Source organism: Saimiri boliviensis, chromosome 1 (assembly GCF_048565385.1).
Source record: "Saimiri boliviensis isolate mSaiBol1 chromosome 1, mSaiBol1.pri, whole genome shotgun sequence".
NCBI lineage: Eukaryota > Metazoa > Chordata > Mammalia > Primates > Cebidae > Saimiri > Saimiri boliviensis.
Window position 1 is genome coordinate 253,285,245 of NC_133449.1, and position 18,530 is coordinate 253,303,774.

Here is an 18,530-nt window from a genome sequence, read left to right on the forward strand (position 1 = left end):
AAGAGGGAACAATGTATTAGATGCCTCAATTGAGGTGAGAGAGGGCATGGCTAGAGGAGCTAGGGGTGTGAGGGCAATGAGGCTGGTGAGCTTGGCTGGAGCAGATCATGGAGTGTGGGGTAGACAGTGGTAAGGATTTGGGCTCGAGAGCTGGGCAAAGTCACTGTGGGTGGCTTAAGCACAGAAGGTCAGATTTTCTCCTTATATGCAATCCAGTGGCTGCAGTGTGGAGAATAGGGGGTACAAGAACAAATATGCTGGAACCAGGGGGAGGGTGTTGATGCTGTCCAGGTGATGATGGCCTGGGTTGGACAGAAGCGGACAATCCTAGAGCTACTTCAGAGGTCATACGAACTAGATTTGTTGATTAGATGTGAGAAATGAGGGAGAGAGACAATCAAGCTTGATTTACGAGAGTATCACAGCCAATTAGGACTCAGATTTTATCTGACTGAGATGAATCAACACAGGCTTTTTTATAGGTCTCTTCTCTCATGATCTCCAGATGACCCAGAAGTGAGTAGATCTGCCTCCTTTCCCCCCGTCTCCCCCTTTACCTCTTTCTCTCATGAATCATTTAGGCCCTAAATGTTTCAGGCTCTACAAGCTGGTACATGGTTGGCCCCTAACAAATGAATATGGGATAAGTAGAAAGAGCAAAAGCTGCATGGACACCCTGTCTCCCAAATCCTGTTGGCTTTCTTTTTTTCATTTTGAAATGAAGTCTCGCTCTTGTTGCCCAGGCTGGAGTGAAATAGCACAGTCTTGGCTCACTGCAACTTCTGCAACCCAGATTCAACTTGGCTCACTGCAACCTCTGCAACCCAGATTCAAGTGATTCTTCTGCCTCGGTCTCCTGAGTAGCTCCTGAGTAGCTGGGACAACAAGCACCCGACACTAGGCCTGACTAATTGTGTGTGTGTGTGTGTGTGTGTGTGTGTGTGTGTGTGTGTAGTAGATACGGGGTTTCACCACATTGGCTAGGCTAATCTCGAACTCCTGACCTCAGGTAATCCACCAGCCTTGGCCTCCCAAAGTGCTGGGATTACAGGTGGGAGCCACAGTGCCCAGCTCAAATCCCTTTGTCATTAACTCTTGCAGAGCAAACAAGTTTGTGCAGTGCCCAAACTATACTACAGTTCATAGTACCCTGGTTGATTGACCTGAAACAATTTAGCAAAGGCCATAAAGGCAATGATATGTACAGAGACTCTATTTAATGATTTTAAATATCTTTGTATTTTGAAATGATATCAGACAGTGGTAAGACCAGAACAAGGAATTTTCCTCTCTTCTTTTCACTCAGTATCACTAGTCATTAACATTTTGTCATGTTGGTTTTATCACTCTCCTCACTAGATAAAAGATGCAGCTGGAGATTTAGAATTTTTCTGAGCCAATTAATTGTGGACATCAAGACCCTTCACCTCTAAATACTCAGAGGTATTATAAGTAATTAGAATATTTTCTCAAAACAATGATTTTTCTTATATAACCACAGTACATTGATTAAATTCAGGAAATTTAACGTTATACAGTACTCTTACCTAATATGTAATCTATATTCAGTGCTCACTTATTGTCTCAATAATATCATTTATGGTATTTTTTTCCCTCTTGATCTAAGATCCAGTCCAAGATGTATTGCATTTTTTTTTTTATTATGTCTTTTTAGTCTTCTTTAACATGGAACAGTTCCTCTGTCTTTCGTTGACTTTTAAGACATTGATATTTTGGAGAACAGGCCAGTTGCCTTATGAAATACTCCTGAGATTGGCTTTATCTGGTTTCCTCTTGCTTAGATTGAGGTTGTGTGGTTTTGGCAGGAAAGCTGCGGGATGATGTCATGCTCCTTGCAGTGCACCTGCCACAGCAGGAAGGGGGCCATGAAGTAGACAAACGTTTCATAACTAAGAATGTTAACTTTGATCACTTGGCTAGAGTGGTGTCTCCAGGTTTCACCATTCTAAAGTTACCATTTTCTTCCTTATAAGTAATAGTTTATTCAATTACTTCTTAATACATACTCAGTCATTTTCAATGTGACTAAGGTTTGTTTCCACACTCTTACTTAAAGGAACATTCCCCCCCCCCCTTTCTTTTGGCAGTGTTTTAGAGCACTTTGCTGCAAGGGACCACCACCTGCACGACCAGAATATGACCTGGTTTGCATAGGCCTCACTGGCTCTGGCAAAACCAGTCTGTTGTCCAAACTCTGCAGCGAAAGCCCTGAGAACGTCGTGTCTACCACAGGTGGGTACTGTGCTGGGGTTCTGTTCCTTTTTCTTTCTCATCCCAAGATGTCCTAGTTTCCTGTGCAATTTTTGTGGTTCCTCACCTTCCCTCTACTTATAGTTTTTTTTTGTTTTTTTTTAATTGCATTTTAGGTTTTGGTACTTATAGTTTAATGCTTTAGTCAGTTTATTTTAATTTTAAACACTATCTTTTTTTCAGAGTTGAAATGGATTTAATAGCGTTAAATTGCTGTATCCTGTATCCCTCTAGCAGGTCATGTCAGTGACAATGAATAAAAGAAGCTTGGTAATATATTAATAGAAGTGAATCCTGAAATCTGAAACTCTGATATATGACAAAATGGATTCATCTTGGGCCCATGGAGTACTTTCCTTCCTTGAAGTGTCACTCCAGCCTTCGTTTCTTGGCCACACACTCCCTAAACAGTAAACTGATGTAGTCTGAATGTTCTTTCCTCATCATTTTTCACCTGGAGGGAAGTCCGTGCAGGCGATCATGCACCAGTCTTCTCCTGTTGCTTCCTGACATAGCTAAGAAAAGTCAGTCTACGGCAGTGGTTCTCAATCTAGGGACATTTTGGAGACATTTGTGGGGAGGGTATTACTGGCTTCTGGTGGATAGAGGCCAGTGGTGCTACTAACCATCCTACAATGCACAGGGCAGCCCCCACAGCAAAGAGTTATCTGGCCCAAAATGTTTTCAGTGTCAAGTTAATAGCGAGAAATCCTGGTTGGGGTATCTTTCACTTCTCAAATGTGTCCTCTTTCTCTTTTGACAATGAAGAAGGAAAGAAGAGCATAAGCTAGAGGAAGTCATGGAAGAGCAGCTTCAGGAGACAAAGAACAGAGCTCCTCTGCAGGGTGAGCTGATAAGGAAGGAGAAGGGTGAGACGTTGTCTGGGAAAGTTGGAAAGACTGTTAACTTGACCAGCTTATTTTGAACACCTACTGTGTGCTAGGTCCAGTGTTAGACATGGGATAAGCAATGATTTCAGCATTCCAGGAGTCTCAGTATACTGGCTACATAAACATTAAGTTCATATCCCAAAATAGATGGGGCACGGAAAGAAGAGGCATGACAGTGTTGCCTGGAACTGGGGGAGGGGAAGGATGTACAATGTGGTTTGCTACATTGGATTTGAACTTGGTAAGTAGGCCTGGTACAAGAAACAAGGTGTAGGGGTGGAAAAGAAAGAGGATTCAGGAGCAGAGGGACAGTGTGAGTGCAAGGAGTATGAAACAGATTGGCAACCCCTGGAAACCACATTTCTGCATTGCTGCAGCATATATTTAATGGAGTGCCAGGAGATGAGTTGTATTCAGTGGTGGCTGAGTTTTGGCAGACCTTTCATACTGTGCTCAGGAGTCTGGGATTTGCATATAGGTAGTACAGAGACATCAGAATGTTTTAAGCAAGGAAACTGTATGATCAGATGTCCATTTGGGAAGGGTCAAGGTGGCCATGACATAGGGGCTAAGTTGTAAGGAGCGCTGTTAGAGGTGGAGTCAGAAGATTACTGCGATGGTGCAGCTGAGATGATGAAGGCCTTGGTTGAGGCAGTTACAGGGGGAAGAAGAGGAAGGAATAGGTAGGATATATATTTGAGGGCTAGAACTGACAAAGCCTGGTGCAGTTGGGTTTGGAGAGTGAGAGCGAGAAAGCCATGGCTGGCTCAGTTCCTGGCTTAGGTGATGGTTGGATGATGGAATTATTAACTAGGATTTCCTAAAACAAGTAGAAAGGATATTGTTGATCAAGAACCTTACATCAGTTCAGGGCAGGTTTTGCCAGCAAATAAGTTAGGAAAAAAAGTGTAGGTTTTGAGGACTTTTCAGATTTTAGAATTGAGATAAGAAACTGTGGAGCTGTTAAAGGAACAGAAACATGACTTGATTTTAGAATGAGGGAAAGAATAGGGGGATTGTAATGAGTAGAGACACCTCAGAGAGGATTAGCAGAGCTCACGTGTAGCCTCTTTGCAGAAGCTGTTTCTGACTACCTTCTTTTCTCCTTGGGCAGAACCGAGTATTCCCCCCTCTCCCCAATGGGCGTTGTCCATACTTCTCCCCGTTAGTGTCTGTAGCATTGCTTTGTGTACATGCGCATCTCCCCATCTTGGGTTATAATCTCCTAAGGGCAGATAGAGCATCACATGTGGTATTGCATACCCAGAGTCCGGCACAAGGTTTGGGCATGGATACAGATGTCTGTTAAATTCATAAGCAAAAAGTAAATTGAATCTATATAGTCTTCTATGAGCCTTGTAACAGACTTATATGACAGATAAGAATCTTTTTCCATGTTCTGTTTCTAAATTACCTGAAGTTTAAAGGTATGGTGACATGGCTGTTGTTACAGAACTAGAGATAGGATGCCAGTTCAGGTGTTCAAGTGAAGTTTAGTAGTATCCAGGGTTTAGGATTTCTGATGGAAGTATATATAATTGATTGATTGTAAAACTGTGAATATCTTTTGAGTAATGTGCAATGAAGTTATATAAACTTTATTAGCTTAATTCTTTTCAAGCAAAATAGCTTCTAAAATATGTGTAAGAGTAACACCAAGTGTGCTCTTCTTCACTTACGAGAGTTATCTTCTAGCACTATTGCTAGAGGAAGTTTTGAATTATAGTGTAAAAGAGTATCTGTACATAATTGTATTACTTGTAAGCTATACTTTATATTTGTTTTGATTAAATTTTTTAATAATAGGTTTTACCAGAATCATTGGGTGCTAGTCAATTCTCTGATGAATTAGTTATTAGTTTGGCTAATTTTTTGGATATGAAGCTTCTTTGAGTTGTCTTTGTTCTGAACCTGGCACATTGCCTTTTTGGAGGTCTCTTTGCACGAAGCTGCCATCAAGAAGCCGAGGTTAGGAAGATAAGCTGTGTATTGATAAAAACAGTTCACATAGGCCGGAGACAGTGGCTCATGCCTGTAATCCCAGCACTTTGGGAGGCTGAGGCAGGTGGATTACCTGAGGTCGGGAGTTCTAGACCAGCCTGACCAACATGGAGAAACCCCATCTCTACTAAAAATATAAAATTAGCTGGGCATGGTGGTGCTTGTTTGTAATCCCAGCTACTTGGGAGGCTGAGGTAGGAGAATCACTTGAATCCAGGAGGCGGAGGTTGTGGCGAGCTGAGATTACGCCATTGCACTCTAGCATGGGCAACAAGAGTGAAACTCTGTCTCAAGAAACAAAAGCAGAACAAAACAAAAACAGTTCACATGTATTGCTTATTTAATATATGCCAGGCTCTGTGCTAAGACAGAATCTGATATGTGATATACTTAATGGTGTAAATATGAATGTTAAAAGAGGAGAGCATTTCTAATCTGGAGGGTCAAAGAAAGCTCATAGTGAAGGTTACTTGAGTAGGTTCTTTTATGATGGGTAAGATCCAAGCAGAGAGGAATGGGGTGAGGAGAAGTGGGGATAGAAAGCATAGGCGTATTCAGAGAAAGATTAGTGACTTTACTGGGTTAAGGCACAGCATGCAGAGATTAAGGTGTGTGGGGATCTGAGGCTAGAGACTAGAGAAACTGTTGGGAGGCCTGTTAGATATATAGGTGATCCAGCAGGGACAGTGCTTTTGGGGGTGTTATTGTTACTGTAAAAGTGACTGTCATGCTGGGTATTTGAGAGGAAAGGAAGATAAAGCAATCACATATGAGTCAAGTTTATAGCTTTGTGTTTGGGTGAATTGTTGGGAAAAAAAAAGATAGGGAAACATGACAGATAGTTTAAGATAAAAATAATGAGTTTAGTTTGAGGCATGCTAATTTTGAGGTGTTGACAGTACATCCAATAATGATCCAAATGCTAAAAGACAAGCATACTAGAGAGATTCTGTAGATAGATTTGAGAGACCACTCTTTGGATTTAAATGAGATTGTCCAGGGGTAATGGGTAGAAGGAGAGAAGAATGCTAAGCACCAATTATATTTTGTTAATTAATTCCACGTTCATTGAATGCCAGTTATGTAACCACCACTGACTTAAGGACTAAGGATATGTCAGTTAACAAAATATATAAACAACCCTGCTCTTTGGAGCTTATGTTACAGTATCTGTATTTGATAAGGAATATAGGTCAGACAGTTCTATATAATATCCTTTAAGTCAAATATGGGCAAGAAATCAAAAGAACCAGTCAAATAAGGTAAGTATAAGTCTGAAGTCTGAGAAAGACATTGGATGTGGTAACAATGTGGTATTTAATAACTAATGGTAGAAATGGTTTCAGAAGAGTATTGAGGTGGAAACCAACCTGAGAAATGAGGGGATTGATGAGCAAGCAAAGGAACTGAGGGATAGACATCATTTTCCCTCCTTAGCTCTTTGGCATATAGACGATTCTTTCAAGAAGATGGACAGAAAAAGAGAAAATAGTGCCAAGCATATGTGCTTCTATAAGAAAAGGTCTCTTGAGCATGCTAGTAGACAGAGGTTTAGAGTGCTCGTCAGGGGAAAAGGAGAGACTGAAGATGCTCAAGAGAGGGCAGTGAGCACAAGAATGAGTGAGCATTTCTGGTAAGATGGAATAACTGAACTGGTTTGCACTCCCACCTAAAAAAACAACCACCACCACCAGCTCATGAAATATACACAACAACAATTTTCAAGCCAGTGAATGTCAAGCAACAAAAGACAATATCCCTGAGAGTGAGAAACAAATGAGATGTATACTGTGATTGTCCCAGCTTAATGCCTTGAGAGTTTCCAGGCTGTGGCACAGTTCCAGAGGGAGCTGAGGTGGAGCTCAGGGAACTTGCATTGAGGAGATGAAGCTGAGAGCAAGGGGAGACCAAGATAGCTAACATTCATAGGACAGAGTGCCAGAGAAAAGAGTTGTACAGAGAGAGAATGCTAGAGATTTTCAGAGGGTCTTCCTTGAGTTTCCAGCAAAATATTTAATGCATGCATGTGAGGAAGCTTCCCAAGGCCACGGAAAGAACCATCTTAAAGGACTAGAGGCAACAGTACGGACTGGAAAACTTGTAACTCACAAGGAAGTGGGTAGAGTACTTGGCAAGGTCAGCCGTAAGTGTAGTACTACTCTGGACTCACCTGGCAGATAATACTAGCAAGTTCCAACACCTCGGTTGGGTGTCTGATAATGTTCATGTATCTCATTACAAAGCTGTATAGGATTTAAAGAAAAAATATTCATCACTCAACAAGGTAGACTTCACAATGTGTGATAGTCAGTCAAAGATGATCAGACATGGGAAGAGGCCAGAAAACATGATTCATAGTGAGAATAATCATCAAATTGGAACTGACCCAGAACCGATGTAAATATCAGAACTAGCAAAAGGACATTAAAACTGTTATTATAACTGTATTCTATCTGTTAATACAGACTGTCTGAGATGGAAAAAAATGCAAAGAGCATCCAGTGAGCTGAGGGACAACTTTAAACCTAACCTAGGGTAATTTGAGTCCATGAAGGTGAGTAGAAAGGGACAGAAAAATATTTGACAAAATAATGGCTGAAACATTGTCAAACATGAAGAAAACTCTATACCTGCAGATCTAAGAAGCTCATTGAACCCCAAAAGGAACATGAGCAAGGCTGGGCATGGTGGCTCACACTTGTAATCCCAATACTTTGGGAGGCTGGGATGGAAGGATCAGTTGAGGTCAGGAATTGGACACCAGCTTGGGCAACATAGTAAGACCCCATCTCTACAAAAAAATAAATAAATTAGCTGCATGTGTTGGTGCACACCTGTCGTCGTAGCTACTTGTGAGATAGAAGTTGGAGGACTTCTTGAGCTCGGGAGTTTGAAGCTGAAATGAGCTGTGATCACACTGCTGTACTCCAGCCTGGGTGACAGAGAGAGAGAGAGAGAGAGAGAGAGAGAGAGGAGAGAGAGAGACTGAGAGAGACTCTGTCTCTTGGGGGGAAAAAAGAGAGAAAGAGAAAGAAACATAAGTATAACTAACAAGGCACATCATAATAAAATTGTTCAAAACCAGTGATTAAAAAATATATTTAATTTTACGTGTAACTTGGCTGGGCTCCAGGGCCCAAATATGTAGTCAAACATTAGTCTGGATGTTTCTGTAAGGGTATTTTGGGATGACATTAATACTTAAATCTACGGAGTTTGACAGATTGTCCTCCATAATGTGGTTTGGCCTCATCCAGCCAGTTGAAAGCCTGAATAGAATAAAAGACTTGCCTCCGTGGAACAAGAGGGAATTCTTTGTACTTGAACTGCACATTGATTCTTTCTTGGGTCTCCAGCCTGTCAGCCCAAACTGTGGATTTTGGATTTACAGCAACTGTAATTGTGTGAGCCAGTTTCTTAAAGTATTTCTCTGTCTCTATTTATATCGATATATAAAACAAAGATATATGTTTATATCTATCCATGCACCTATACGTATGTGTACACACACACACACACACACACACACACACACACATACATACATACATATAAACACACATCCTTTCTTTTTATTTTCTCTTGAGAACAAAGTAGGGCAAATAAAATACGTTAAAAGCAGATAAAAGACGTTACTTGAGTAAAAATAAAAACAAGGATGCCATCACATTTTTTCACTGGAAAAATGCAAGTAAAAGACATTTGAGCAGCATCTTTAGGGTACTGTACTGAAAGAGAAAAAAATGTCAACCAATATCCAGCAAAAGTATCTTTTAAAAAGAATGTAAAAATAAAGACTTTTTCAGATGTACAAAATCTGAAGGAATTTATTGTTAGCAGATAAGCATTGTAAGAAATGTTAAAAGAAGTCCTTTAGGCAGAAAAAAAAATGATATCAGATGGAAATATGGATCTATATAAAAGAATAAAGAGTGCCAGAAATGCAAAGGGTATTGGTAATTATATAAGATTTACTTCTTTATTTAGATATCTTTAAGAGGTAACTCTTTAAGCAACAATAATAACCACATGTTACGGGGTTAATAACATATGTAAAAGTAAAATGCATGAGAACAATAGCATAAAGGTTGTGGGGAAAGTAGAAGTACACTATTGGAAGATTCCTGTGTTCTACGCAAAGAGGTATAATAACGCTTGAAGGTAGTTTGATTAAAGATGTACTGTAAACCCTAAAGTAACCACTAAAATAGCAAAACAAAGAATGAGAGCCAATAAGGCAACAAATGAGATAAAATAGAATTATAGAAAATAATCCAAAAAAAGGCAGAAAAAGAAGAAAAGGTGAACAAGAATAGATGAAACAAATAAGAAACAAGTAGAAAGGTCATACAGTCAAACCTAAAAATCAATAATAAATGGTCTAGACTCCTTAATTAAGAGAAAGAGCTTGCTAGAATGGATTTTTTTAAAAAGCAAGACCCAACCAAATACTGACTTTAAGAATCAAACTGACCTTAAGAATCAAAAAGTATAAAGATACAAATAGGTTAAATATAAAAAGGTGGAAAAAGATATATCATGCTAACACTAGTCAAAAGAAAGTTGGAGTAGCTATGCTAATATTAGACAATGTAGATTTCAAAGCAATGAATAAGGCTGGGGATAAAGAAGTTAATAATGATGAAGGGATCATTTAATCAAGAGGCTGTAATAGTACTAAACATTTATGTACCTAACAGAGCTTCAAAATATATGAAGCAAAAAATGACAGAACTGCAAAGAGAAATGCACAAACCCACAATTATAATCAGAAACATCAATTTCTCTCAATAATTTATAGATCATATAGGAAGAAAATCAGCCAATACATAGTAGACTTCAACAACACTAACAGCTAAGTTGACCTGATTAACATTTTAAAAAATAATACATCCAACAACAGAAGACATTCTTTTTAGGTACACATGGAATATTTGCCAAATTAGGCCATAATCTAGTGTATGAAAACAAGTCTAAATAAGTTTAAGTGGCTTCAAGTTATATCCAGTATGTTCTCAGACCACAATAGAATTGCATTAGAAATCAATAACAAGAAGATCTCTAGAAAAATTCTCCAGTATTTGGAAACTCAGTTCTAAATAACCCGTGGATCAAAGCAGGAATCAAGAGAGGAATTATAAAAGATTTTGCACTGAATGGCAATGCTACATATTAGACTGAGGTATCTATAAAATAGGACTTTGGGGAAGATTTATAACACTAAATGTCTGTTTAGAAAAGAAGGGCCTCAAATCAATGATCTCAGCTTCCATCTGAGGGAACTAAAAGAAAAATGGATTAAGCTCCAATAAGCAGAAGAAAATAAAGATCAAAGTGGAAGTCAATGAAATAGAAGACCCATAGAGAAAATTAGTAAAACCAAAAACTGGTTCTTTGAGAAGGTCAGTAAAATTGATAAAACTAGCCAAACTGATCAGAAAAAATCAAAGAAGACACAAATAACCAATATCAGGAATAAGAAAGGTGACATCGATACAGATTTTATAAATAGTAAGAGGTCAATAAGGGAATATCATGAGCAACTTTATGCCAATAAATATGACAGCTTAGAGAAAATGAACCATTTCCTTGAAAGACAAACCATTAAATTTCATTCAAGAAGAAATAGAGAACCCTGATAGACCTATATCTGTTTAAGAAATTGATACCTTTTCTTTCTTTTTTAAAGGCTAGTTGGGTTCACTAGTGAATCCTACCAAACATCTTAAGGAAGAAATACTTCCAATTCTGTACAGTCTCTTCCAGAAAATGAAGAGGAGGGAAAATGTCCCAACTTCTAAGACCAGCATGAAGCCGATACCAAAACCATAAAAAAAATTAGAAGAAAAGAAAACTGCATACCAATAGCTCTCATGAACACAGAAACAAAAATTATAAGTGAAAATCTAGCAAACCAAATTCAACAATAGTATTTTAATAGGGTAATATATCATGATCATGTGACATTTATTCTAGGAACGCAAAGTTGGCTGCACATTCAAAAATCAATCAGTTTAGTTTACAATATCAATAAGCCGAAAGAAGAAACTGATCCTGTGAAGATATGAAAAACAAACAAACAAGCAAAAAAACTCTGCATCAGTTTTTGACAAAAACTCTGAACAAAGTAGAACTAGAAAGGGATTACATCAACTGTTAAAGGGCATCTGTGAAAACCCTGCAGCTGTTGTCAGTTAATGGAGAAAAACGGAATTATTTCCTGATCAGATCAGGAATAACCTGGTTGCCTGGTCTCACCACATCTATTTAACATTGTAGTAGAGATTCTAGCCAGTAAATTAGGAAAGAAAAAATAAATAACATGCTTTCATTTTGGAAAAGAATAAATAAAAACTTAGTTGCCAATGGCATGGTTGTTAAAGTAGAAAATCTACAACTCTGTGCCATAAACTGGAGACGGTTGATGTGAATTAGAGCTGATAGTTTTAGAGATCTGAAAACTATCAAACTTAGAGGATAGCTCTGGCTAGTTTTAAGAATATTGCCCATAAGAATGGAAGCATGTAGGATATGGTGGACAACTGTTAGACAAATACGGAATTCATTCAGAGAGATGAACAAAATCCCTGAAAATTGGTAGGTGGAAATGCAGTGGTCCATATATAAATAAATGTCGTATCTCAGGTAGGATGTTATTAACAAGTGGCTATGATGAAGTGTTCTAAAAGCATAAAAGGAAGCAAAGCTTGTGCTGAGAGGCACTGGTAAGAGAAGGAAAGCTCTGTTTGCTAGTGTATGGAGGAAGAAAAAGTGTTCAGGGAAATGATGGAGCACAGAGAAGACTCTTCTTAACAAAGGTGAGGTTCCATATGATTGGCTGGGAGAGCTCTGTAATGATAAAGGTAAGGCTGAGTTGGCCATGAAAGACAGGAAGTAAGGATGTAGGAGAAAAAGGGTAGATGCTTGGCATTTGGACCTATGTCTTCATTATAGTGAAAGAAGGAGGTCAAGATGTTGGAGAAACAAGTTACTGATGATAGAGAAGGATTGGCGGATAGGCTGCAGAGGAGATTCCCACAGACTAACGTTGGGATCCACAAGTGTTCAGTGCTGGAGTTTGAGATAGGGATTGGTGACATCTTCAAACTTACTGCCCAGGTCCGGAGTTCTTTTTGTTGTTCTCTCTCTCTCTCTCTCTCTCTCTCTCTCTCTCTCTCTGTGTGTGTGTGTATGTGTGTGTAAGTAAAGAAGAACAAAGGAGGTGGAAAGAAGGTACTGAAATAAACAGCAAAGCCCAATAGTAAGAAAGGTAACCAGGAAAAGTTAACTAGGTAACTTTCTTCCTTCTGAGGAAGCCAGAAAGCTACGTGTGTATAGACATTCAGTGTGGAAGATGGCAGAATAGCTGGACCTGCGGAGAATGAGTCACCAGGGAATGATCAAGGAACATAACTGTATACAAATTTAAAACCACTGGAAAGCTAATAAAAAAATACTGTTGGAAATATTTGCATCAGATATTACAGATAAGAATACGGCTGGCCCTCTTAGAGAATTCAACCACATTTATAAATAACATCTAGAATCTGATAGATAAACTATGCCAAGTCTACAAAGAGATAATTCATAGAAAGAATAAATGGGAAATTAATGGAAAAGTTTCAACTTTACTAGAAGTTTAACTTTACTAGAGAATAAATAAGTAAATGTTAGTTTTATACTTAAATTTACCAAAATCTGTTTCTCTACGAGAAGAGTCAGTGCTGGTACCTGTTGTGGCATTGGTGTGCACAAGTATTATAGGTGACATTATGTTTGCTACATTATGATTGTTGTGATATCCCTTTTATTGGAAAATACTTTTCTTGGAAAGTAGTTGTTCATATAAATCAAAACTTGTGAAAATATTCACAGACCTAGTAATTACGCCACTGGCAATTTATTTTAAGTAAGTAACTTAAGGCAAACTATATGCATAAAGCAATTCCTTGCAACATTTTGTATTGTAACTATAACTTTAAGGTAGTTTAAATGCCATACAACAAGGAAGTTTGTTAATTACATTATGGTACCTTGAGCAAAATGATTATAGATTGGAAGAGTATATACAGTCTTCTATTTAAAAAATAAAAATTAGATTTACATTTATTTTTGAAGTTAAACCATGGAAAACTGCATTTGAATAAGAAGAAAACCATGCATTGAATAAAAAAAACTCGAGAAGCTGGGCTCGGTGGCTCACGCCTGTATACAATCCCAGCACTTTGGGAGGCCGAGGGGGGCGGATCACGAGGTCAAGAGGTTGAAACCATCCTGGCCAAAATGGTGAAACCCCGTCTCAACTAAAAAATACAAAAATTAGCAGAGTGTGGTGGCGTGCACCTGTAGTCCCAGCTATTAGGGAGGCTGAGGCAGAAGAATTGCTTGAACCCAGGAGGCGGAGATTGCAGTGAGCTGAGATTGCACCTCTGTACTCCAGCCTGGTGCCTGGTGACAGAACAAGACTCTGTCTCAAAAACAAAACAACAAACAAACAAACAAAAACTAGAGAAAAACTGTAAAAATAACAACTTTATGATGTGATCAAATTATGGGTAAAACTTTATTTTTTTAAATTATTTCTCTATTTTATAACGTTCTGAAAATGTAAAGCCAATTAAAAATGAAATATTTGTTGAAGAGTCTTGAACATTTGAAAAGAGAATCTACCTTGACAATTGGTTTCTTAAAATGAAAACATACGAGAAAAATATGTTCGTTTAATTTCAGCAAGGCGAGAATGTCTGCCTTTTCTTCAGAAAGAGAATTCAAACTTTATTGTATTGTTAACTTCAGCAATTTTTCACTTCTGACATAATTTTAAAAAGATACTTAAATTGTCAAACTCAAAGAGCCAAGAAATCCTCCAGAGAGCAGGACCTGTTGGTGAGGAGAGAAAAACTGAGTAATTTGCACCTTGGTCTAGAAATAAAAGTGAATTCTATCCAGACTGAATTCCTTTACTGTGTATGTATGAGGAATTTGTTGATAAGAAGGGTTGTTAAACTGTAGATTACGTAAATGTTCACTATTTTTTAAAGTAGAGGAGTGGAATCTAAAGGCTTAGGATAAAATACTGATGCTCCATGGAGAATAACCTAGAGAAAACTGAACACTTTAAATTGAAAAAGGTTGAAAACATCTTCTAGGGATATATACCATATTTGAAAAAGATTGAAAATGTTCATGAAATTTGAAGAAGACATTTAAATACCTTCAGTATTAGCTTCATATGTGTTAAACTGTCAACAGGAGAAACAAGTTAGAAAGTCAGATGTTGATATCTTTTAAAGGATTGTGTTTTATAAATGCCAGTAGATTAAATTTCCTTTTATGATGTTGAAATCATAGTTAGAAGACTTTTGCTAGTCTGTTGTCCAAATATCACAAAACTGCCATGGCATAAATCATGCCCTTGGTCCAGGTCAAAGCCACCAGATCTGTGGAATGTCTTTCCCTTCAGTAGTTCTTAGAGTGACCCAGGAATTTAAGAAGTACACAAGTATCTGTGTGTGTGCACTCAGACTTGAGGGAAGGGGAGGAGGGCAAAGTCTGTAGGTCCAAGTAAAATACTTGTGTGTTCCACACAGTGAATAAAAATAGACTAACCTTCCTCCCAAAACTAATTTTGTTACAATTCCAGGAATTCTTTCAGTGCATGAAAAAACTTCACATTCATCTTTCTTGTCTCACAGGTTTTGTTGGATTTAAGGATTGCAAAACAAAGACTGAAAGGCTATACAAACAATTATTTCCCCAAAGAGTTACTAAGTCATATATTTATTAAAAATTTGTGGGGTTAAGTCTTAGGGGAGGTTTCAGTCTTACTAATGTAGCCTAGATAGGCCAGGAAAAAATGACTGCGTAACTTAGGCTTCAGGCATCAAATTGTTCGAATGGAGCCTGGGGAGATGTACCCGTGAGGCCTTCAGCCAAATACTACAAGCTATTGATGACTGACTCAGTGGTTACTTTTATTTCCTTCTCCTTGTTTAATATAAATAATGGAATCCTAATTTTAGAGGAAATCTCAAAGAGCTAATTTAGTCCTCATTTTGCAGATGAGGAAGTCAAGCCCAAGGTAAGACAAAAATGTGGCTGGTGAGTCTAAGAGCTGTGGCTCAGACTCCTAGGATAGTCCCTTGTCATGTTAGCAGGCTGATCCCCTGAAGATAGCATCAGAGGACACTTTCTGTTTGAAGAAGCAGGAGAGTAGTTATACTGTCACGGATGAGTCAGTTGAACATTTCCCTCCCCACCTAAGTTTCGGGTTTTATTAACTGTTTCTATAAAATGTACATTCTAAACTCATGCTATCATTTTTATTTCATTAATAAGAAAGCAATGTTATATAGACCTGAAAACTCTTGAGTTTCTTGTGTTAGGTGATTTATAAACAGGGAGGACAGTAAATTAGTGGGTTTATTAGGCACATGTGTATTTGGCCAGTTGACTTCACCAGTATTTAGGCTCAAAACTGGGCAAAGTGGTGTGAGTCTCTCAAGTTTGTTGGCATATGGAGGGGGCACTACAGTGTAGGGCTCTGGTGATGAGACCTGGTTTCAAGTTTTGAATATAGCACCTAGTACTTTTGGCAAAGCATTTAATGCTGTAAGCTTCACTTTCTTCTTGCGATGGTACTACTGACATTAACTTTAGAATCGTTATAGCAGCTAAATTGGGAAATAGATATTAATACTTATCATATTGAGATCATATTGTGTGCCAAGCACTGATGTACAGAATACACTGTAGGTTGTTTCTTCATCATGGTTCCTTGCAGTCTGGCCAGAGAACAAATATAAAACAAATTAACTGATAGGTAGTTACAACTGTGAAAATCATGTAACAGGACTAGTGAGTACTGGAAGAACATGGACTCAGAAAAATTAGTCTAGTTTGAGGACACCGGAGAAAGCTTCCCTGACAAAGTAGCTTGCTCAAAGTCAAACAGTGAATAAATGGGAGAGCAAGAATTTGAACCCAGACTTTCTTTCTCTAGAGCCCATGCTGTCTGGTAGCTTTATTCCTCAAAGCAGCCCTTTGAGAAAGGTATTTTAATGGTTTGACCTTTGGTATCCTTCCTAAATATTATATTAATTCTCCCCCTTGACCTCATGAAACCTAATGTAAAGGAATAAAATGTAGTCTGATAGTTTCCCTTCTTGATTGTCCTGGTGAACTCAAAGTATGACTTTTGGTTTTTGGTTCCATTTGATACTTTCAAATGTTTAGAATGACTAAAATAGAAAAACAAAATCTCTTCTATAAATAGTACATTTCCTTATTTTCTGGACTAATCAATCTATCTAGACATTGTCTTTTAAACATCAATTACTAAAGCTGTGCTGTAAAAATAATATGGAGACAGCAACATGTATGACTGTGTTTACCTTTGCAGTATAAATCTAGCCACATGAGTTTTATCTGGGGAGAAAACATTTACGAGTCTTTTGTCGGGACATTTATATGCCTATAAATAAAATTGCTAGGTAACTTTGCTTAGTGCGAACTTTTGAAGACGTTTTGGTAGTCAATTTATTACGAAGACTTTGAAAGAATTTAAAGACATTAACAGTGATGTAATCTGCTTGTTGGGTTAATAAATTTCATAGTTGTATTTTGCATATAGGTGTGGCAATTTCTGGAAGGATATTACTTTCCTTTGAGAGCCTGCATATTGTCAGCTTTTACGAATAAAAGTAGATTAAACATTGGTGATGTGCTCCATAACCATTTCCTTTTCAAAGTTGAGGCCTGTGCCTGTCCTGCTTCTCTAGAAAATCTAAACTTGAGTTTCCTGAGCATAACCACTAATAGACTGCTTAATATTTGCAGAGAGCTTTTCATTTTCAGGATTTCACAATCATTGCCTTTTAATCTATGTAACACCCATGTGAGGTAGGTAGAAAATTTAAGCATCCAACTCTCCTGCAGGCAAATTTCTGTGCCAGTAGGCATATTATGATTGGCACTGACTTTCCTTTATTTCCCAGAGGCCAGACACCTGGAGAGGCTTTCCTGCAGGCTCAGGTACATGCCAGTATTTCAGCCACATGGGACTGCCTCCTCTTTCCTCCTGCTCATTTACTAAGATTCAGTGACTTCATGCACCATTAACCATAATGCTGTACTGACTGTATCAATCTGGATTAAGCCCACAAAGGAGGGGGTATGCTTTAGAAGACCATGAGAGGGCCCAATAAACATTTACTGTATTTTGTGTGCAGCAAACTTCACCTGTTGACACCTCCATTACTCCAACAAAAGTACTTTTCATTTAGTGGTAACTTTTACTTCTCTAACTAAGTACTTAGATTAACAAGTGAGCACCCAGAATCGAGTTTGTAATTATATTCAGGCAGGCAGAAAATATGTATACCTAATGATTAAATCATCAGTGAAAAAGCATGAATTGAAACATAATGCCAGCAATCATATATTGTGTGTTTATGGTGCACCAGGCACTGTGATAAACACAACACAACACATACATTAGCTCATCCTTGTAACAACCCTATGAAGTAGATATTATCATTCCTGTTTCACAGATGAGAAAGCCAAGGCTAGCAGGTTGCCCACATTCACAGAGCTAATAAATGACAGAGCTAGAGTTTCAACTTAGTTCTGTCTGACTCCAAAGTCAGTTCTTCAAATGTTATATACTACATACTGCTTTAGGTCGAAGGTAATGTATAGATTATTAAAGTACTGGGATAACATGCAGCAAAGAAGTGCAAAGAATAAGCTGAACTAAGAAGGTGTGTAATGATTTCCTTCTTTATAAAGCAAAACAAAGCCATGTAAAAGAATTGTTTTTATCCATATGATACTTTATACATTTTTTCACAACTTACCTCAAATGAAAGACTCATAATTTGTCTTTATTCTGTTGATAAGTTCTTGAAAAAGAAATTGTTTTTCATCTTAAAATTATACATATGAAATAATACCTAAAACCTTAAATAGAATGGTTGCTCAAAAAGGACTGATAAATTAACTTTTAGAAATTTGTAGGGCTTTTAATTAAAAAAGAAATACAAGTACATGGCAAAACATTCAAATGGAACAAAAGAATCTTCCTCCTATTTAAAATTTCCAGATTCCAGTTTCCTGAGAGTCATTATTAGTACTGGTTTCTTGTGGATCCTTTGAGAAAGAATCAGCGTATATATTTACGCATGCGTGTGTGTGTGTGTGTGTGTGTGTGTGAATGGGTATATGCACACTTGCGTATGTCGCAGTCGAATTTATTGTCTTGAATGGTAATAATTACGTCGTAAATATATCATTAATCATAGAACTGTATACTCTGCATATATTCTTATAATACAAATCTTGTATTACATGTATTATAAAATGATTTCC

General features: G+C 37.8%; 1 protein-coding gene across 4 annotated transcripts in view; it reads left to right on the top strand.

Annotated features, from left to right (window-relative positions):
- Nucleotides 1–18,530, top strand: part of ARL15 (ARF like GTPase 15) — a 434,430-nt gene that overhangs the window by 134,356 nt on the left and 281,544 nt on the right. For all 4 annotated transcript variants that reach the window (XM_003925863.4, XM_074385918.1, XM_074385925.1 and 1 more), the window contains one exon: nt 2,109–2,253. In XM_003925863.4, the coding sequence (XP_003925912.1) occupies nt 2,109–2,253 (145 nt within the window). The remainder of the gene's footprint in view (nt 1–2,108; nt 2,254–18,530) is intronic.